This window comes from Fringilla coelebs (genome assembly GCF_963513975.1).
Source record: "Fringilla coelebs genome assembly, chromosome: 2".
Classification (NCBI taxonomy): Eukaryota; Metazoa; Chordata; class Aves; order Passeriformes; family Fringillidae; genus Fringilla; species Fringilla coelebs.
In genome coordinates this window covers 34,052,554-34,075,387 of record NC_140029.1, presented here as the reverse complement: position 1 = coordinate 34,075,387, position 22,834 = coordinate 34,052,554, and the positions used below count along the sequence as shown (strand labels likewise).

General features: G+C 35.6%; 1 protein-coding gene across 4 annotated transcripts in view; it reads left to right on the top strand.

Moving 5' to 3' along the window:
- The window catches only part of PPP2R3B (protein phosphatase 2 regulatory subunit B''beta), a 46,778-nt gene that overhangs the window by 18,779 nt on the left and 5,165 nt on the right, over positions 1 to 22,834 (top strand). For all 4 annotated transcript variants that reach the window (XR_014616994.1, XM_084226140.1, XM_084226139.1 and 1 more), the window contains 9 exons: positions 10,997 to 11,182; positions 12,849 to 12,952; positions 13,487 to 13,589; positions 14,337 to 14,411; positions 17,978 to 18,064; positions 18,491 to 18,647; positions 20,000 to 20,048; positions 21,140 to 21,229; positions 21,927 to 22,102. Coding sequence is in view for 3 of the 4 variants with exons in the window: in XM_084226140.1 (XP_084082266.1) it covers positions 10,997 to 11,182; positions 12,849 to 12,952; positions 13,487 to 13,589; positions 14,337 to 14,411; positions 17,978 to 18,064; positions 18,491 to 18,647; positions 20,000 to 20,048; positions 21,140 to 21,229; positions 21,927 to 22,102 (1,027 nt within the window). In the remaining variant the exon portion in view is untranslated. The remainder of the gene's footprint in view (positions 1 to 10,996; positions 11,183 to 12,848; positions 12,953 to 13,486; positions 13,590 to 14,336; positions 14,412 to 17,977; positions 18,065 to 18,490; positions 18,648 to 19,999; positions 20,049 to 21,139; positions 21,230 to 21,926; positions 22,103 to 22,834) is intronic.

Sequence of the window (22,834 nt, the reverse complement as noted above, 5' to 3'; positions counted from 1 at the left end):
TAGTGACCTGTGCTGGCATATTTTTCAATACTTTTAATGAATTATATCTTTATCTTCTGTGCCTACTGGGTGATCCCTTGGTGTAGTTATATGCGTCACAACTCAGTGTGGAAATGGAGAACTACTCATTTCATGGCCACCTGTTAATGATACTAAATGCTGCTTACACATGGTATTTATGTCAGCTGTATGGGAACTATTTCTTCAGCTTCTGCAGTGTCTCACGAGATTGGCTTGCCTTCTGAGTGAAGTGGCTTTAGACTTTAGTGCCTCTTGATAATTTTTACATTCCTTTGTTACCAAAATGCTGCATGAATGCTTGTGGCATGTTTAAGCAATGAACACAGAGTCTGTAGGTACTAATGTGTGCTGGGCTGGTGTATATTTGTGATGTAGTGCACACAGTGATTCTTTTAGTCATGAAGATAATTCTCATTTCTGAGGCAAAACTACTTTCAAAAAATTTAATTGAGGCTGTTGGGTTTACAGCTATAGTCTCAGAAGAAGGTTGTGTAACAATTAGAGACTTCAGGCACGACAGCTTTCCTGTTAACATCAGTTTTCTAATTTAACATAATTTGTAGACCTTTTAACACCACAGAGGGAGGACCCAATATTCATTTTTACATATTATTTTTACATCAGGCACACAAATGCCTTATTAAAGAATACAAGTGTTTGCTGGGAGGGCCAGAGATGGAATACAAATCTCATTATCTCATTCTGACTGTAGCTAATAGGTACACTTGATGCTAGCTTGCTGATATAATGCCAGTTTTCCAGAGCAGGTGCCAACATTTAAAACAGAATGAAAATATATAGGCTGCCCAGTGAGACTTACTAGTTAAGATGAGGTATTCCATAAATGGTTCACTGCTAGTGGATTGCCAGGTTTTAAGCTCTAGTCTCTTAAAAAGAAACTGTAAACAAACTGGTAGAATTTTACCACTTCTGTAATGGAGACTCTTGGTTCAAACATAAAATGTATTGGCTGCCTGTGATAGCAGCTTCTTTACCTGCTCATGTCTGGTTATAAATCTATTTTTTAAATTATTATTACAGAAAATGTGTACTGTTTCTATAGAAAAGCCAATGTGGTGAAAGTTCATTACAGCTTACTTGCATTCATGATTTAAGAGTCTAGATGTCAGTTACCTCTGCAGCTAAGTTTTGTGATGCAGCAGTTCATACGTTGAAGAGTTCAGATGTACTTATTTTTCCCTTGAAAGAAAAGATTCACTATTCTTTTCTCCATTTTAACTAGCACTATTAATAGTAGGTGTTGTATGACTATTGGTAGTCTTAGAAAGCCTAAAATAGTTCAGCACATCTTCATATACAATGTCCTTCAACTTTTACAGGGCAAGAGGGATATGAGATTGTTTTCACAATTGTCCAAATCAGAATTTTTCAGGGCATCAGCAGGCAAGCAGTTGACAGGATACTTGCTCCAGCTGTTGACTTTGCAGGTCTGTAGCAAGGCTGAACTTGGTGACATTTCTTGTTTGAGAGGATTCTTCTTGAAGTCAATTGCACCTAGTGATTGAAGCTTTCTTTGTTGTAAACATGTAAGGATAAAAAGCTATTGCCGAGTTTAAGTGGATGTCTGTCTTAGCTGTATGTGTTACTTTTGATGTTGAACTGATGGCCTGTACTGACAAGGGCTGTTTTCTGTAGACAAATGTTAGAATTGCCTTGGGTGTACCTGTCAGTCCATTGGCTGTGTACAATCAAAATAATCATGTGCTACGAGGAACTTGCCAGATTGTGCCCTAGAAACAGTTGGGGAACAGAATACACTGGGAAGGAATAGAAGAACTGATTTAATCTGCAATCAGAGTATTTTCTGCTGAAGCTGCGACTATAGGACAAATAGTATATATTAGTGATTGGAATACTTAATTTGACATACTTCATAAACTGTAGCCTGTTTGACAGCAACTCACAGGCACTAGCAGTTATACTAGCAGTGACTAATTTTTCTACTACTTTTGTCTTATGAAATTTAAAAGAAAATTAGAAAATATTAGAAAATTTTAGAAAATTGTTTCACGGGGTAGATTTTTCTGAAGAATCTTGGGTTTTTCCATTTTATTATGTGTACCCTTGTCCATTTTTAAATTAATAAGGCATGTGAAAGAGAGGAAAAATATCTTCACTGGATAAAAAGTGTCATCATTACCAGTGATGGCAAACTCTCAGAGGAAGAAGCCTTGCTCTAGAAGGCTTTGATAAAAGTTTTTGTCAGCAAATAAAGCAGGTTACCAATGGATGTGGATGTAATGTGGAATGGTCTTGTGCCCCTTTGGGGGGTACAGGTAACTACATCTTCCATTCTGTGTTTGTGAAAACCCAAGTGTTTTCTGAATAAATCAATAAGCTCTTCATACAGCATATTTTTGATATTGAAGCTCTATGTTTCTGTACAAAGAAAAAAGTGTGCAGTCACATTTGGAGGTGTTTCTACAGCAGGAATGCTTTTGCAATAGCGTCTTCCAGTTCCCAGCAGGAGCTGCATGATTTACCTATGTCAGCTCTACCAAGCTGCAAACTGGGGGAATCCCAGTATTTACAAAATCAGATTTGTAGAAGAACTTGAGTGAGACGTCTGTTAGTGCAGCATATATATTACTGAAAGGGAGGAGATTGGTAAGTGTGTGCTGTAATGGTTAGGTATCATGAAATGAAAAATGCCGGTTTACCTCAGCTTCACTAACAAGTGAAAATCAGATTTGGACCATTTGAAAGTTTCCCAGTGCTACTTTTGTTTGTGTGTATGTGATATGACTTGCCTGTGGTGGCCATTCACAAATGCTTTTAGTTGAATGTGGTTTTAAATTCTATACCCCAGATAGTATGTATGGAGTGCATTTCATAGTTTCAGGTGGAAGCTTTTGCTGGATGCCACTGCCTACTGTCTCTTCCTACATTAGAACATGCTTTCCCAGATAGGTTTGTGTAGATGGTCCAAAGTTTTGCATGCTGTGCTGCAGTGCTGACACTTCAGTGGCTTTTTCTTGAGGGTCATTTTGGCTATTTCAATTTGGCTTGGTTAAATAAAGGGGAAAAGTGTTGATAGGATAGTTGTACCATAATTCTTTATGCCTTATAGGAAGACTTTCAAGACTTATCCAAATGGTGGCCCTTAGCACAGCAATTTCATTCAAACTGGACAGGGTGCTTCTTTCCCAGGCTATCACAAAATTAACAGCACTGCTACTTACTCTGCTGTCTTAAGACTTAAAATAAGGGGAGAAATTAGCTTCATATAGCAAACAGCTTAAAAAAAAATTTCATTTTTTACCTCAGAATCAGAAATTAGGGTCTTCTTCAGCCTTCATTTTTACTGTTCCCTAGGATCCTTCCTTATGTTACTCCTGACTGCTCTAAACATCACTGAATTTCTTTTGATTGTTTATGGAATTGTTACATGCTGTAACATGTCAGTGATCCCAAAATGGGACAGAGCAGTGTATGGGTTCATCTCTAGAGTAAAATTGATTTAGCATTGAGGATTAACATTTGCATTGAACACCAGACCAGATTACCATATACTTTTTTTCAGAAATAGACTTGAGAGTAAATGGCCAAGAATATGCTTAAATTAGATGAGAATGATTGTCCATTTATTTAAAACTGAGATGAGTGCACAACCTGGGATGCAGGAAGGAGAGTCCCACTGTATTTTTCTGGTCAGAATTTGAACACATGATTGCTAACTGGAACATAGACTGCTTTGGGAGAGTTGCTGAACCCTGCTCTCATACCTTAACTCAGGTCTCATGTATAAAATTGGACACAGTGTAGGTTAAAGTACCTTTTTTCTTCTAATGGTATATTGCTAGAACTTAATGGGAAAGTTTTTATTAATTTTTCCATTTCCTTCCCCTCGTGTAGCACAAATATTAACTACAGACCAGACTAAATGAATGAAATTTTCGGGAGTTAAGGCTAACAGCAAAAGTAAGCTAGTGTAAAACTGCAGCAGGGTTAAAATTAATGGATGTTTATCTCTTACTGTGGAAAGAAAGAGGAGCATGTATGATAAAATTAGTCTCTATAGCCCATCTAAAAACAGCTGCCAGACAGTCACTGAAGGATAGCAAGCTGAATTCCAGGATAGAAGGAAACAACTGGGACTAAAATGATTGTTGCCAGAGGAAAGACTTTTACATATATACCCTGATGGCTGGTTTAGCATGGGTTCATTCTCTGTAGGTATCTCTCAGGATTTGATCAGTTTTATATTTCTGACTAAGCTATGCAAAATAAATCACAATCTTAGCATGGTTTTAAGCCTAATGTAATCTGATTCTAAACAATACTGCCGCAGTACTCCCTGATCTTCCTTATGTTAGCAGGAGGACCATGTTGCTTTTAAGTGGCACCAACTGCGTGAGATTTGATGAAGACAAATAGGGAGTTTTAATTTTGCTCTTTAGCTGTCTTGGTGACCTGAGGCAATTCACCATATTGCTTCAATGTCACTAGTGAAGCAAGTAAATTCTATGGGGGAAGGGGAAGATGTAGGTGTGCTGTGGTATAGCTTACCTTATGCCATGCTGTAAAGTTCATTATTAAAATTTCAGATAAACTTGGTGGTTTTGAGATGATTTTCAGTGCAGTAATTTCATTTTAGAGTAATAGAACTTGGCTGGGGGAAGAAATTTTCAAAGTTTTTCAAAGTCTTAAGTTGTCCAAGGATCATCTTTCACTGAGGAAAAAATACTGTTTAGCACACCAAGCTGAATGGGAAGTAGTACAATCAGTGAACTCTTGCAGTAAAAAATCTCATTAGTTTGGCTGGAAAGATGCTAATGAGGATGTAACAGAAAGCAATAAAAAAGCATCACACTCCAACTTAAATAATTGTAAATGTAAATGTCTACCACAAGGTCAAAAGAACTTATGTTACAGAGGACATGTTTCTCTGGGCTTCTTCTGAGGAAAGTTCTTGTAGTAACCTTACTTTGTCTATCCTGAAACAGATTTTTGAAGGCACTTCAGCATGTCAAAGTATTTGATGTATTAGAACAGGTTTTTGTCTTTCCTCCAAATGAGAATGAACCCTTTTCTAAATAATAGTAGTGCAGGTCTTTTATGTGAGGTTTTAAAGATTTAAACTGCATAAAACTACTGATAATGTCAATTGTTTATCTAGAGGTAAATGTTGACTTCCACTTTGCAGTCAATTAGATAGTAAGTTTAAAAGGAAATATTTCTGTGATTTTATCAGTCAGACTTAGGTTGACAGCAGTAACAGAGGAGAGGGATGGGAAGGCTGTTCAGGTGTTCCTTGTGAGACTGCTTACTGACAACATTTTATTACATTCACAATTGCTTTTTCACTGATCAGCTGTAACACACATTGTATTCTTAAGAACTCACTGAATTTAATAAAGGTAAGACTCATACAAAAAAAAAAGTTACCCTTTGAATCTCCATGTTGGCTTTCATTTTCTGTTGTGTGTCGCAGAACTTCATGCCGTTACCTGTTTTCATTGTTAGGTGGTTGAGGAGCTTTGTACGTGGGTGGTTGCATGGATATTAGGATTTAAAAGGCTGAATAGCATATCTCTGCAGAAAATCCTCTTAGCTTATTATGCACTTTGGTTCATCCAGGTAAGTTTAGTATAAAGTAGAATATATGAGACTAGATGACCTAGTCTGTTGAAGAATAGATTAACTTATGTACTGCACATTGTAAACAATATTGCAATGCATCCTTTTCTTCTTTTAAATTCCTAATTAAAAACTACTTAGGAATTGAACCAGAATTTCATCATTTGGTAGGCAAAAATTAAATTTTCAATATTTAATGCATCTCTTCTTTTTTGTTGGGAAGATTGTGGTGCATCAGTTAGTAAAATCCTAAAAATCCTAATGTGAAGTTGGATGTAAATGTGAGGTAGAATTTTTGGGGTCTTTTTTTTTACGCTGTTGCATGCATTCTGATGACTTTTCTCTAGTATGGTCATTATCATGGAAATTCCTGTCAAATACTACAGCAAGAGCTGACTACAAACTCTGTAAATATTTTTAAATGTTTAGGGTTGGGCCTTTTTCAGAGAAACGGGAAGAAAAAATGTTGGTGTAATCCACGTTTCTGAATGAAGTTATCTTATTCTGTAGTCCTGTCAAAACAATGTAAATACCAATCAGTTCAATCCAGATAGTGATAGGACAAGGGGGAATGGTTTTAAAGTAAAAGAGGAGAGGAAAAAAATCTTTACTATGAGAGTGGTGAGGCACTGATACAAGCAACCCAGAGAAGTTGTGGATCCCCCATCCCTGGAAGTGTTCAGACCAGGTTGCATGGGGCCCTGAGCAACCTGATCTAGTAGGTGGTACCCTTGCCCACAGCAGGAGGGGTTGGAACTAGATATCCCTTCCAACCCAAGTTCATGTCTTAATCTCAGAGATGTCTAAAAGAGTATTAAATTCACAATTCTATTTACCTTGATTCCTTTTCCAGCAAGTCCTTTATAAGTGAGGTTTTACTCACTTGCATTTAAATCCACATATTCAACCCCTTCATGGGGCTCAGTGTTTCTGCTTTGGCAGTTGCTACATACAAATGTTAGATCTAGACATTACTGAGCATACTTTATTAAAATATCTGAGAACAAGTCCTCCCTTCCTTGTTATTTCAGCAATATATCCTGTACTTGAATGATTGTATCATAGCATCAGCTCTTACAGTTGAGAGAAGGAAAAGCACGCCCTTTTAAAATTCCCACTATCTTTTTTTTTGTTTATAACAAAGTTAACTGCTGAATGCCACTTATCAGGTGGTAGATTTAAGAAGACTGTCTAGCTTGAAGAATTAATTTCTCTCTTTGGAATATGGTGTATCCATGTTCTCTGGTATATGCTAATATATTACTGTATTGTAATATAATACTGACTTTATGCCATTAATATAAACAACTTCTGAAGGAATGGTTGGAAGAGGATCTGGAAAGTTGCAAAATTAATATTAGAAGTATTGACCTTTGAGCAGTGACCTCAATGGGATAAAAACTTCCATTTCCTCCACTGTAAAAATCAAGGCAAGTAAGCGTTGGGTAGCTGTGGACTGTCTTTACAATTCTGTACATCAGGAATGAAAACTGGTTGTGTATTAAAGCTTTTCTTGGATTCTCCTATAGACAAATCTTACAGGAGTTTGTTTACATTACTGCAAACAAGATGTTTTCAAGGAATCCTCACTTCCCATGTGTTATATAAAGCGTAAACTGCAGTGGCAACTTTGCAATACACTTAGAGATCCTGGACTTCATGTATACTTATTGCAAAGTTTAATGCTCCCTTCAGTCCTGGCACTTCAACACACATCTGTTTGAGTTATTTACAAGCTTATATAGCTGTTTTCCTTATTCCCAAGCATGCTGTTGTTGGTACTCTTTCTCAGCAAGTTGCAAGGAAAATTTTCACTGACCAAACAAGTCTCTTTTTTTGAGTTTAGCTTACTGGTACAAGTTTTAAAGGTTTTAACTTAAAACAACAGGAAAATGTAGATCACTTTCTAAATGTTAAATTCACCACTGAAATGGTGTAGTTGTGCAAAAAGATTAATTAACTGTTCCTGCAGATTTTCCAGTCAAAGACTGGGTGTTAGCAGGCTTCTGGCTGTTCTTTTTAATGAAGTAATTCCCCAGTTAAAATTATAATTAATTTTAGAACAGCCTAATCTTACACAATTAGTGCATTTTGATTATCCTGAAATAACAGAACTGACTCTTTCATCAGCTATGCAATATGTGCCTCTACAGAAGTAACTAGCACCTGAAGAGAAAATACCGAAATTTTTAGAGCCCTTTTAGTATCACACATTCCTTCATTCGAGCACACAGAGCAGAGCAGCCTCAGTTGTACAAGGAGCCTTTTGGTTTTTGGAATTCAGACTGAGAGGAGAACCTTTGGCCCTTCTTGGGAAGGTGAGAAGAGGGAGGAGATGTAATATCAACTTTATAGTGCATTAGTTGGAGCTACTGATTTTGGACAATGTGCTTCTCTCTTTGGTACAGTTCCTATTCCCGTGTTGACTGACATTAACAGCACAATTCAATCGTCTCATTCCAAGTTGTTGGTGGCATTTAAGAAGCATTAGTGTGCTCAGAACATCCACGTGGCAGATGCAGAGTGAGAGCTGTGCTGGATACCACAAGGAATGTTCAAGGGCATTTTGTTTCGTGCCCTAGATGGTATTCTCACTAGATGCCTATATGTAGGCACCAAATAATTCTAGCAGAAATGATTGTCAAGTGATCATACACTTGCTAATGCAAATGAAGCCTTTTTATAGTTTCTTCTTTTGCCAACTTTGAGAAACCAGCATGTGAAAATTGACATCTTTCAGTATAGGGAGAGTTAATTTGTCTTCTCTTAATTTGTTAATTTGTGACACATTGTAGTCTATATTTGGTTTTAGAATTAATATTCCATTTTATAGATTAAATACTATATATTTTTACAGTAAGCATGCTGAATTTAAATGTTTCAATATAACATTTTCATCATAGAAAAAATCATTTTTCTTTAACTACATGTTTGTCTTAAGTTCTGAATTGGTTGCTGAACTTCTTCCTTATAATCTTTCTGTTGTGAACATGTTCCAGACTATAAGATGAAAGAATAAATAAAAAGCCCTTTTCATATAATTCTTTTAAATAACTTTTGCTTGGATAGGTCTTACTACAAATCCTGAATTGAGATTTCCATAGGTATTTAAGAACAGCTTTTAACCTGGACCAATGGAAATCATTTATTGTGTAACTGAGGTATCTAAATTAGTGGTTTCTGAAAAAAATATAGTATCCAATGATCAAATGGTTCTCATGATAGCTTTTCTTTTTCTCCTGGGATCTTTTCTAGTGTAGTCTTCCCTCTGTTTCTACCTTTCCTTTTAAAAGAAATTTTCCATCTGAGGCTCTAAATTTCCCTAGCTATGGATTTTAAAAATGCCTTGCCTCTTTGTACTAGGCTTCCTCAAAATGCTGATGATATCAGCATTTGCTGATGATATCCTCATGATATCAGCAACATTCAGGGAATGTTAGTAGTCTGTGATTTGCACTTTCTCTTTGCTTGGATGAGGCATTCCTCATCGGGCACCTCTGAAGAGCTGGCCCAGCTGCTGCTCTGTAGCCATTTGAGCAGCTCACATGCGAGTGGTTGTCACAGAATCACAGAATATTCTGAGGAATACTGGAAGGCACCCACAAGGATCATCAAATCCAAATCTTAAATGAACAACCTGTACAGGGATCAAACCCATGACCTTGACCTTGGTGTTATTAGCACCATGCTCTGACCAACTGAGCTAATCTTATGTCAGTCCAGGCAGTTCTTGGAAATGGGGAAAAGGGGAAATAGGGTAACTGCAAGGGCTCTTGGAAAGTGCTGATGGGTAGAGCTGGGCTTTTATATTGAAACAAAGTAGTCACCCCATTGCAGACATTATTTGTAGTGCTGGTGGTGATTTTACCTAGAGAATAAAACATTTCTGTCTTTAGACTTTCTAAAATTTTGGAAGTCTGAAGTTGGGATTTTTGATACCCCATAGCGCTCTTATTTTAGGCTGCCTCATCAACTCAACTGGTGAACCAATGATAAGGTATCAAAAGTTATTTACAGGATTCATAGGAAGTGACAGACATTGATTCCTGGTGTCACAGATTCAAGGTAAAGTTTTCCTCTATGAAATGGAACTTGTAACATAGTTAAGGTAATTCTGCAGCTATGGACCGGAATTCTGGCTCAAATGCAGAGGAGAGGAAGGAAAGGTTAGTTCAGAGTTTTTTGGGGTTTGTGGGTGGTTTTTGTTTTGCTTTTGGTTGGGGTTTTTTGGGTTTGTTTTTTGGTTTGTTTTTGTTGGGTTTTTTTTGCATATGTAGTATTCCAGTGAAAGTTCCAGGGCTGGAACTCTGCAGATTAAAATCTCTTTTACATAAGCACCTAGTTCTTCCGCGTACATAAGGAAGGACTTTAAATTGTGGTAGAAGAGCTGGGGTCTTTGCAGGCACTTTGGCAAAGGTGATAAAGAGCAAAACAAGGGTTAGTGATTTTTGGCTTATTTTTCCCCAATTCTGGTTGAAAATGAGAGATTAGATGCAGGATCTTCAATACATTCATCATTAGAAGTCACCCTATAGCAATGTCTTTACATTTGAATAGTAGTGATGGGAATAAAGACTTTAATTTGGTTTAATTGCTATGTTTGAGTTGTTTCCTAACTCTGTTTTTACTTTGCCTATTATCTGTTTTTTCTCTGCCCTGTTTGAAATTCTTTTGGTAACTGACTACAAGATAAATTCTTCTTTACAGAACTTAAATGCTTTTAAATAAATTTCTCTTGTTACAGGTCATCTTGGGGATTTTTTAGTGATATGGTGTATCACAATTCTTGAGAAACAGATTTCTAAACTCTCATTGTATATACTTTAACAAAAAAAAATTCTTCTGCAGACATTGTTTATTACCTTTATATCTATCATTTTGAAGGGAAAAAAAAATCTTCATCATAACTTCATTAAATAGATTGGTGGCTTGTAACAAAGTTGTATACTTATTTCAAAAGCTTGAAGCTGTAAAACTAGAAGTATTTCCAAAACAAATTTTTTCATGTTTGTTAATGTAAGGGTTGAAAGGTTTTTTTTCTGAAACAGATAATAGAACTGGAGTAATTTCAGATGTCCCCAAGAAGCTGTTCAATGTATCAGTCTTGAAATTTGATATGTTGAAGATTGAAGCTCTTTTTATTAAATATTTACCATCTCTCTAAATGACCATTTTTGGAAATACTCATTAATTTTTCTGATGTGCTCTTTTTCTGTAATATTTATTCAATTTTTCTGTAAAATTTATTCAGTTTATAATCTGAAATCTTCTTGAAGGTGTGTTGAAACATAGAATACCAAGAGATTTAAGTCAGCTGTGGAGGACTATGTGATTTCATGGTACTTGACTGTCAAATGTGTATTTATCTATTTAGGTTCAAACAAAGAAGGAAGAAACTTTGCCACCACCACATAGTCAAAACATTCCAACTTTTTATTTTCCTCGAGGATGTCCTAAGGAAAAAGTAAATATAGATGCTGTGATTGCCAAAATTGAGAAAACTTTTTCTGAATTTCCAAATGAGAGGGCAACGTTAGAAGACATGGGTAAGGTTGCAAAGGTGAGAACTTGCTGGCCATCGTCTTTTTGTACTGTACTCCTATGGAAAGGAAATATGAGTTCTGTGTGCTTTGTTTTCTTGTATTGTGTGTTTCCATCTCTCACACATTAGTATTTAATGATATGTTGATAACACAGTTATGTGGAATTTTCTGCATTAACTGTCTATCAAATGACCCTATAAAAAGAAACAAAACATTAAAACAAAACTCAAACTACTTTTTTTGCTGCATAAACAATCAAATACTAAAGAACAACATTGTATGTTGTTCCCCATTCCATATTGACCAAGAAACTTAAGGCAAAAGCATTCCTAATATATATTTTGTTTTCAGATGTTCACACAGGTTGGGGGTTTTTTCTCATTCTGCTAAACCTCCATTGCAAAGACACTGGTAAAGACAGCATGGTTTGGTAACTTGATATTATAGCTCTCAAGTTATTCCTGAAGAGCTACTTTAGAGTTATGGCAGAGTGACAAAATACTTAGCTTAGAAAGCTGCAAATATTTTTTAAACGTCTCAGTAAATTTAAAGACAATAAGCTAGTTAAAATGAACTTAAATTTCCATTTTGTTATATTGAATTATTGCTTGAAATCTCACTGCAAGTCATGATCTTGCTAATGAGTCTCAGGTTCTCATCCATGTTCCTGTCACTTTGTCCAGGGTCTAGAAAATAGAAACTGACTGCTCACAAGAGCAGAACTGGGAGTTTGCCTCACCAAAACTTTTTTACTGCTAAGCTGAATGATAAGATCCCTGTCTTCCACAGGTCCTTCCAATACAGAAGTGAGGAGGTAGGGAAGAGACCCTTCTCTCTCAGCAAGAAAGCTGAAAGGGTCTAGTCACCTATAATTCAGAGATGAAAGACACTTTCCTGAAGCATACTGTCTGAGGACAGTATTCATCAAAACCTCTTGTTTAAATTTATTTGAAGTACTAGTTAAGCTATTGCATGAGAAGTAATTGTACTTTTCCTCCAGTGACCTTACACATCTTGCAGTATTCACAGTGTTTTTGGAGATCCTTGGGGATGCCAGCATGTTGGACTGCTCCCAGCTGGAGTCAGTTTTAGGCAGATTGGGCCCTTGGCTGTTACGGCTGCAGACACTTGGGCTTTAGGTGCATGTGCTCGCACTGGAGTTGGAATGTGTAGCTGTTGAGTACTCTAAAGCAAAATACTGCTGCTCAGGGCAGGCTGGCCTGCTACTTAAAATTGGATAGAGGATGTGCCATGCACATGCAAAGGATGCAGATAAGTTGAGCCATCTTCTGAGTCAGACAAATGTCAATTTGCTCTAGTTCGGAAGGTCTGTAAGTGTGCTGTCTTGAGCTTAGCTTAAAGATATCCAGCTGTTGAGCAGAGCTTAAGATGGACTGTTCAGCTGCTTGCAGGATGGACAGACAGACACGTGACTCAATGCATTAGTCTGTAGGAATGCTACAAGTTGCCCTGTGTTTTGCTCTCCACCTTTGGATTTCAGCCTAAAGTTGCTTTAAATTGATTATTTCAGAAGATGAAGCTGGTTTCAGAAACTGTTTTTTAAAAAATCTCTTCCCTAATGCTTTCTTCTTAACACTTGTAATTTTTGAAGGATCCATAAATAGAAGAGTAGCCCTCAGATAAGCAATCAATAAACTGACTTAATGTATAATTAAATTGTAGGCTTGTGAATGCCCACTGTACTGGAAAGGTCCTTTGTTTTATTGTGCTGGAGGTGAACGAACAGGATACGTGTCAGTTCATAAATTTGTTGCAATGTGGCGGAAGTAAGTAGATTACTTTCTTTAGAAGTACTGCATTTTTTTTTCATTGAAATGTGATATTTTAAGCTCTAAATGTGATCTTGTCTTGTAAAAGGGAATAAAACACTTTCCCATAATCAACTATTGCCAGCATGCTGGTACATGGGAAAATGTAACTAAATAATACTTTAATATAAACAAATCTTCATATACAGTGTTTATAGATTTTAAAATGTTTGGGTAAATGACAGATCATGAGAAGTAAAAACCATGGCCCTTGTAGATGCTAGTTCTGAACAATATGCTTTTTATTTTTAGTTCTTTTGTAATTTTAACTTTAAATTGTCCTTTCATATAATCGATTACATGGTGCACCCACCTCCTTTAACATAAATTTGAGACACTACTGCTTTGATAAGTTCACTTGGAGCATGGTTTGACATTTGTAATGACCTTTTGAATAAATATTGTTTCATAGTCTTTGCTCTAGGATGCCTGCATGAGGTAGCATGAACAATTTTCTGTGTAGAATACTAAATGGAAATATTTACATTTCAGAGTACTTCAGACCTGCTATGATGATGCTGCAAAGTTTGTTCATCTTCTGATGAACCCTGGATGTAACTACTTGGTGCAAGAAGACTTCATTCCTTTTTTACAAGTAAGTTGCAACTGAAACTATTTCTAGGAACACAACAAAAGGATGAACTGGCAAAGCCCTGAGTTGCTTGAACTGAACATACTTTTTCATGGTCATCATTAAAGTTTATTGATAATATTTAGTGCAACTGACTTTGCATGATCCACTAAGATACTAGTGACTTGTTTTGCAGTTAATAATTTTGTATAAGGTGAGGGGATTTTTTTAAGCACCTTGGTAAGATGTAAAATCAGTTGTAGGAATAACATATGTATTGGAATCTTTTATGTTTCATAAGGCAGTTAGTTATTTAAGTCAGGGTAGCCCTTTGAAGGGCAAAGGAGAAGTGGGATATGAATTAAAAACCTAGTAAATCTTTGCTGGAAGATCAGCAAACACCACCTATAGAAATGACTGAATAAAACCTGAATTGACTTCATTGAATCATAGACACAAAATTGCAAGCTAGGATAGTCAGCAGTGTTCAAAATCCTCAGCCTACCTAAAATATGGGAAAAAATCCTATTATAAAATAATATGGGAAAACTTTTGTTTATCCAATATTTTTAAAAGATAATTTTATTTTTACAAGGTTTGTAATGTGATTTGTCTGATGCCTTGGTGAAAGCGAAGTTATCAGTAATGATTGTGGTAGTTCATTTAAACTGTTTTGGTTAAGGAATAGCAGGTGTGCTGTTCTTTGCTAATTGTCATATATGGTCACTAATGAATACTCCTTGGGATATTGTTATTCCATTTTTTTTGTAGGATGTGGTGAATAGTCATCCAGGCCTTTCATTTTTAAAAGAAGCATCTGAATTCCATTCTCGGTATATTACAACAGTAAGTGATTTCTATCTGGAAAAGCTATTTTTTTGGTTAACTAAGAAAATCAAACTTAAGATTAGTCAAATGTCTAAGCATCTTTGTCCCATGGGAAGAGTAGAGTTAGAGCAGGCTGTAAGTCTTCTACATAACTAGAAATTTTTTGGGAAAAGAGTCAATCTTAGGCTTGATAGTTCTCAACATTTTTAAGGAATTGCTGGATTTAATACTAGTAAGAGAAGCAGTGAATTGTAATAGTGTTGGATAAGTTAATGAGCATTAAACGAAGAGCAGGCTGTTATCTTAAACACTTGATTGTGGCTGTAGACTGCATTCATTAGAATCCTGACCTTAGTCTGGGATTAATTAAATGAAGTCTTGAATGAAACATCTATATTAATATGATTATGTTCAGTATTAAGTGAAATAATGATAATATTGAAGCTGCTTGCCACTTGTCTCTCTGGGGACTTTTCTTCCAAGGAAGGTTTTTATACATGAAAAGTTTCCTTCCTGTCTTCCCAGGGTTACGTGACTGAAGTATTTGTTCTGTACCCAAGGGAAAAATCAGTGACATTAAATTTTCTCAGCTGCAGACTAGACAGTCGATTCCACTGAAGTCTCAAAAGATTAAAATTCTTCAAAATGACATTCAGTTCACTTTGTGCATGTGAAAAATAGCTTAATGAATATTCTCCAACAAAAAACCAGGCAGCGTTGATCATCTTATATCTATCTTATACTTTGACCCAGGTTAAAATTGTGGAAGGTTTTTTTTTTGAGAGCATTTGGGTTTTGTTCGTTACATCTTTCTTACAGAGATTTGCTGGCATTTCAAGTATGTCCTGCTGCATTAGGTTTTGCTTCTTGGTATAATGATTACCTGAGCTCACAGAACTTTCCTGTCAGTTGTGATTGAAGGAATTGTTCTGCCTGTGAGGTTTTTTGTTTCTTCGTGGATTCTTGGTTGTGTCACAGCCTACTCTGGTTTAAATTGTGAAAGCTTGCTGTGTGACCTGAAGAGTAGGAAAGAAAAGGTCCTGCCATGTCCAGTTACTTTTCTTTGGAGGATCAGCTTATTGGAGTAGGTCTGAGTCTAGCAATATTGAATAAATTAGTACTGGAAGTATTTTATTAACAACATTTAGTATAGCCTTCAACAGAAAATGGTGTTTAATCAGAAAGTTGGTGTTAAATCAAAAAGTAAACTAGCATGAAAGTTTCAACAGTATTTGGAATGCCATTCTGCAGATTAAGAAATGGCAGGAGCTCTCTGCCTTTTTCTTGTCATATTTTAGGATCGTGTAACTGTTCACAGAATATTCTAAGTTGGAAAGGACCCATAACAATCAAGTCTAACTCTTAAGTGAATGATTCATACAGGGGTCAAACCCATAACCTTGACATTATTTGCTCTATGCTTTGACCAACTGAGCTTGTTACAGTCTTCCAAAATTCTGTCCTGCAAGTTATTAATGATAAAAATAGATTATTTTACCTATGATGAAAGAAGCCATTTCATACCTGTATTTAGTTAGCTTAACCTTGCTACATGAAGCTTTAACTAAAGGATACATCCAGCTGCAAACTAAACGAGCCATTCTTCTGCTGGGTTTTTGTATATACCTACACATATGTATGTGTATATGCATACACATTACATACATCTCTTTACCACGTGTTGTGTAAGCCATGAAAGCAATCTGTTCTGTCTCTGAAGGTATAGGTTTGTTGATCTAGTTATATATGGCCAAGATAGAGCTGAAATAAGTTAAAAGTGTTTGCTGTGACAAATTAGATACTACATTTATTCTTCCAGGATGTTAGGTGCATATCTGAACTATGAGTTCTTGTAGTCTCTGTATTGCACCATTTCTTCTCCCTTCTGACAAAGCACTCTGCAGAATAGTAAAGGCAATTCTCTGGCAATTTGCTCATACTCTGCATCAGTTTACTTTAGAAAACAGTTTAAGTTTGTTCCCAGTTGTCTTTACCAAACATTCAATTTTGTTTTTATTTTTAGACCAGTTAAATGTATAACAGATGAGATAATGACATGCAGATGGATTAAGTTGCAAAGCCAAGGCAAAAACCTTTTTAGAAAAAATTGCTTTGTAGTGTAAGCCAAAAAATGGGCCTTCCCTAAATTTGCAATTAGAATTAAGTTAATTAAGTTTCAGAAGCAGGATAATCTATTCTTCTGTCTGGAGTCATTGAACCAGCTGTTCTTGTTCAAAGGAAGAACTGAGGAGCTTGCTGCTCTACACTTAAAGTTTTCTTTCAAAACTTCATCAGTACATTATTCTTCTATTTGTAATTTAAAAATGATTGTATAGTTTAAACTATTGATTTACTACAGTTGAAGTCTGAAGTGATAGAAAGTTTAGCCTGTTGTTGGGAGGACATATTAATTGCAGGAAAGGGGTTCCTAAGGAGAGGGGATTTCAGTTAGTACCTGCTCTCTTGCAGATGAAACACTACACATGCAATACTGAGTCTTGCCAATTAGCTCATATAATCAATCATCAGTTGAGCAGTTATAGTTCATAACATGCTTGGGGTTTTTTTGGTTTTCGGTTTTTTGTTTTGTTTAGTGGTGAATGACTGACTTGAAATGTTCACCTGGTTGTCTTAAGTCCAACTAATTGAGGTGAATACTGAATTCAGTTAAGGAGCAGAAAAACATATATTTTAAAGTCTTATTTCAAGTCTTTAGTTTGTAAACTAAATCTAAGAAAATTATAGCGAATGCATGAGTTGCCCAAAATAGCCATAGAAGCATTACTTTGGAAAAGACCTGTAAGATCATTGAGTTGAAGTACATGTAAAATTTATTTTTAAAACTGTGCAGGGTACTTATATGGATGTATTTGTTTCTGGTTCTAGTATCAGTCATGGCACAAGAACTAGTTGTCTTTCTTGCATAGATTTTTTTTTTTTTTTGTTCTTCACTTGGAAAATATTAATGTACTCCTTTTAATGCTTATTAACAGGGTTTTTTTTATTCCAAGGAACTTCCAAATAGAATGAAGTTAAATGGGGAAAAGCATTCTCTTTGCACCTGCAGGAAATATTTCTGTCAGATGTAGATTTGTTGTGTTTGTAGACTTCAGAAGTAACAACATCTGCTGTATTCTGATCCTTAAACAGTTCCAATTCTATTTCTGTAAATTCAATTATGAAGTAAAAAAGTCTTATAGCAAATGCAGGTCTTTAAATCTGAAGTAATAAGATATATTAATAGGTCCATTTGATTATATCCTGTAGATCTCAAAGACTTGAGGTAGTGAAATTGCCAATATACATATTTTGGATAGCACATGAATATTCTGCAACTTACTGAGTAAGATACAGGTACTGCAGCGTTGAAGTAAAACTTATCTAGATGAGTTTAGATATAGATTTAGAAATGGTTTGAATAGTGGTTAATATCACACATGAGAAGTTCTAACTAATGAGAACAGTAGAAATAGGGGAAAGATGGAGCTCTCTAATGCACCTGTACTAAAACATCTTTGAGAAATATTTGGATGGGTATTTAATTACCATAGCTAAAGTTTCTTTCTATTTTCTCTTTCTTGCAGGTCATACAGAGAATATTTTATACAGTAAATAGGTCCTGGTCTGGGAAAATAACTTGTAATGAGCTCAGGAAAAGCAACTTTTTGCAGGTACATAATAGCTAAAATTTTGCAAGACAGATATTTCTGGAAGTTTTAAAACTGCATTAACTAAAGGCTTAAGGGAGTAACATAAATAGCATTTCTTTCTTTTCCAAAAAGTAATGAAAACCCAGTTGCATTAATTCTCATACATTAGAATATGTTTAAATGTCACTCTTTCTATCTAGAGCTGTATACATGTAAATGTGTGTAGCAGAAGTTGGTCCAATCTGCTCATTCTTTTGTGAATGCATTCATTTTCTGCTGTGTGTTCAGTTTTGCTATCACACTGTATGGTGTGCATTGTCCCTGAAAACAAAAATTGTTCCACTGAAATAGCATTAGATATTAACTTGATTACGAGAACTCAGATCATTCAAAAAATAAATGTCTTACAAACTCTTCAATATGTTCTGTTTGTCCTTCTGATTATAGAATGTGGCATTATTGGAAGAGGAAGCTGATATTAACCAGCTGACAGACTACTTCTCGTATGAACATTTTTATGTTATCTATTGCAAATTTTGGGAGCTGGACACAGACCACGACCTCTATATTGATCGGAAGGATTTAGCTCGACATAATGATTATGGTATGACAAATGAAGCACCTTTGTTTACACATATTAAATGACCATTAAACTTTGAGCTGAGGAAGTGGTTGAATGCCAAGGACAGTTTCATGAGTCTGTTGGTGTAGCTGGTCCTGCTGACTCAGTGAACTAAAGCAGGACAGTCAGCTGTGATGCTACTTTGCATCTACAAATACCACATTTGAGGAAAGTTCTGAATTTGAATTCTGATTTTGACTAAGTAGGGCAAATATCACTTACATGTTGGTGTATTATATATGGTTTTATTTGGAAATTTTGGGTTGTTATCTTGGGCAAAATCCATTTTACTGGCCTTATTCAAGTAGCATTACTTTCATGGCAAGATATGGAAAGAGTAGAAAAGGCAAACATACTTTCAGGTATTTGGCATATTTGGAGTTTTGCTAACTCAGCTGCAGTGTGTTTTGCTTTAATACTGTTAAGCACGAGTTAGCAGGTTTACATTTGCTGCATGTATAATATGCAGTTACTGTGATTCTGTAGTCTTGCACGCTTGTTCCTATTTTAAATATTCTTGTAGCTTGTATGGAACTGTTTGGGCTCTTTTTAGATGCCTCATGTCCATCTTAATAGTGTTCCTTTCAGGACTGAAAAGCTTACCTAAGCACAGAGTGATTATCCCACGTTAAAAAGGATAAACACAATTCTGATTGCTTTTGAAAATTTGCCTACTAAAGTTTGACAATGCTTTAGGACAGTGAGAAAGGAAAACTGCTTTCATTTGAGTGGCTGCTCTATTAAGTTAGTATATTTTAGAAAGAAAGCACAACTAATATAGTGCTACCTGCAATTTAATTTTGCAAATTCTTAAGGATAAATTGAATATCCTTTACAAAGGCAGTGCTTAGTTCAGACATGACTCTAAAATCCCTGAAATTGTTTCAAAATAGAAGCATGGGTCAAAACCATGTCAAAAATAGACCCCGTCAGAATCAGTAAGGTATGTTTATTATGTGTGATTGTGCCAGTTCTGTTTTGGCTCTTTGCCAAGGTCATGTAAAACTCAATGCCACTGGAAAACATTATTTACTTGTCAAAGAACTGGGAAATGCATTTTTTTTAATCAGCCAATTTTATTACTTGTATTGCAATTCTATTACTATTTCTGCATTAGGTTTGAATTCAAAGCTGGGTGGTTGTAGTTTTGCTTTGGAGGCTTTGTGTTAAGTGATCCTCTCTAAAAGGTCTTCAAGGGATTAATGAGCACTACACTTGATCAGTCCTACTGATCTGTGTATATAAGAGGAGAGTTCCAGTAAACTCTTCAACAACAGGATACATGCAAAAATAACTTGCATAGAGTTGACCCTGTTTCAAACTTTTCTTCACAGCAATTTCAAATAGGATGATAGAGCGCATCTTCTCAGGAGCAGTAACAAGGTACTTGTTCTGTATGCTGATCTAAATCACATTTAATTTTTGCTTGTTAAATTCTGTGGTATTCCAAGGGAAAAAGATAGCTCCCCTCACAAAGGAGCAGTGAATTTCAAGATTAGATTTGTAGTTTAAATTCTAGTAGTACTGGAGTGGTCTTGGAACCTTTGGCACAGTTCAAGTTCTTCACTCTTTACCCATATGAACACGGGCCACTGCGTATTGTATGATGGGAATGAAGAAGGAAGAAATGTTAGCATCATTCTTTTTCCATCTCTCAAGCCTGTAAAATGTTCAAGGAGAACTGAGCTTTTAAGTACTAATTGTAAAATCAATGCTTATTGCATCAATAAATTTACAAAAATGCCTCCAGCTGAGTTAGTTCACATTTTTGACAGTCATTCTTCATTTCTCCCCTTAGGATTGACTTCCTTTTTTGTATTTACGGCATTTTATTAATTTTTGAAATCTTTCCTAGCACAATATCTGAGATAGAAAGCAACTGATCAACAGAAATAAAAGTTGAAATAAGAGACTTAGCAGGAATATGTCTAGAGCTTACTCCTTTATCTGAGTTTCTTGGGCAAGACAAAAACCTATACCATATTTTCCCAGACATCTTGAAGATACAACGTCAAAAAATTAATTTCATTATTGAAATGTAATATGTCTAGGAACTGCCTGCTTGACTTTTTACTAGACAGGTTGACTATGTGCAACTTACTTTGTTACTGCAGTTGTGAGAGTAGAAACGGACAATTACGTTCTTGCCATGGACGCTTACTTCCTGAAGATTTCTATTTCATTTTTATCTTCATATTTTCATTCAAAAACTTTTAGCTAGTGGAGTTCTGTGAAGTTTTTAAGTTCTCATCACTTCTGCCTGAATAGAAATTCTAAAAAGCATATGAACTTGTATATAATAGATCATCAAAAACTTTTTGAGATGGCTCTTCTGTTAACTATTAAGCACCTTATGAACACTGGATCATTTAGAAGTAAATAGTTAATACCAAGAAGGAAAATAATCCTTAATTTTGCTTAGCAAAAGCTAGGTGTTCTAAAATAAATTTTCTTTTTCCTCATTGGCCTCCAAGAGGTAGAAAAGCACAAAAAGATGGGAAGATTAGCTATGCGGATTTTGTCTGGTTTTTGATATCTGAAGAGGACAAGAAAACACCAACTAGGTAAGAATGAATTTGTTTCAGCAGAAATAAAGACTGATTTTGTTTTTCCAGCCCTTAAATGGGGACCATTGATGAACAGCTGCAACTCTAATGGAAGAAGCTAAACTATAAAAACATGAGTGTAAAACTGGCCCAGTTCTTTGCTTGGTCCTTGTTTATCAGTGTCTCCTGTTGTTGTAGCTGTAGAAGTCTAATGACTTTTAAGAGGCTTAATTCAGTGTTATTGTTTCATAAGCTGTGTGTGGCCTATTTATGAACAGGGCCATACGTTAAGGATGTTGCAGCTGTTTCATGATGCCAGTGACTTTGGGAAGCTGTGCAGCTACTGTATGGTACTGATGAGAAATCTATCATGTGACATGTCACTAGCTTGTTCAATATGGAAACATGCCCAAAATCTGAAGTTGTCCTGTACAATTCAATTTTTCATTATCTCCCTTAATTATTTTATGTAAAACCATGTGTTTTAGTCTTCTCCTTCACACCATTAACAAGTATATTTTCAAATGCAATAATGCATGGTGTAGCAAATACCAGCAACTCTTACCACAGTAGCTAGTATTTATTAACTTTCCATGGATTAGTGGAATGTACTCTTAAGTCTAGTTTTGCCTTTGAAACAGGCAACATGAATTCTTGATATTCTGTAGTAAGTTTGTCTCTTTAATGTCTCTCTCTGTTAATGACTGAATTCCAGCATTGAATACTGGTTCCGCTGCATGGATCTTGATGGGGATGGTGCTTTGTCTATGTATGAATTGGAATATTTTTATGAAGAACAGTGCCAAAAATTAGAAAACATGGCTATAGAACCCTTGCCTTTTGAAGACTGTCTGTGCCAGATGCTGGATCTTGTAAAGCCACAACATGAAGGTAATAAACTCCTTTTCCATCTTTAACTTCTGTTTCTCTGGACTCAGGAGGTAGTGCAGTCTTAAGAGCACTCAGTTGGTCATACAAATAAAATACCTTGAGGTTGTCCTTTTACTGACATCTGTTAAAGCTTAATAATTGATTGGTCATCCAACAGCAGGCAGGCATTCTTTGCATACTAAAATTTAATATGCTGCTTTAAAGTTCCTTGTCAGCTTTCATTTTGTGATTGTAGCCACATTTAGTCTTAAGTAAAACCTTGTCACTATCTAGCTGAGATGAGGCTCTCAGGAAAACCTCTTGATGGTTCACTCATTTCTCATCTCTTCCAGTGCTCATTTAATGGAGTTTCTCTGAAGGGAACAGTTTCTAAACAGTGTTTGTCTCTTAAAACAGTATTGGCTTATTTTACATTAGAAGCCTAAGCTGTCCTTAGGAAATTCATGACAAGGGATTTAAAATTACCAGAATAATAAACTTTTCTGAGTTTGGCTGTTTTTCACATTTGAACTTTCCTAGAGCTGCATTCTACTCTCCTGCATTTGACATTGTATCATCTTTAGCTGATGAAACTTCAGTTTACATTTTACATCTTGAAAAAACTTAAGTGAGCATGATGTTCTATACAATTAGGGTTAGATGACCAATTAGTAAGTCATGTTCATTGCCCACTTTCTTTCTGTTAAGAAATTTTAAGTATTAAGAGTATTTAAATTACAAGAAACTTAATTT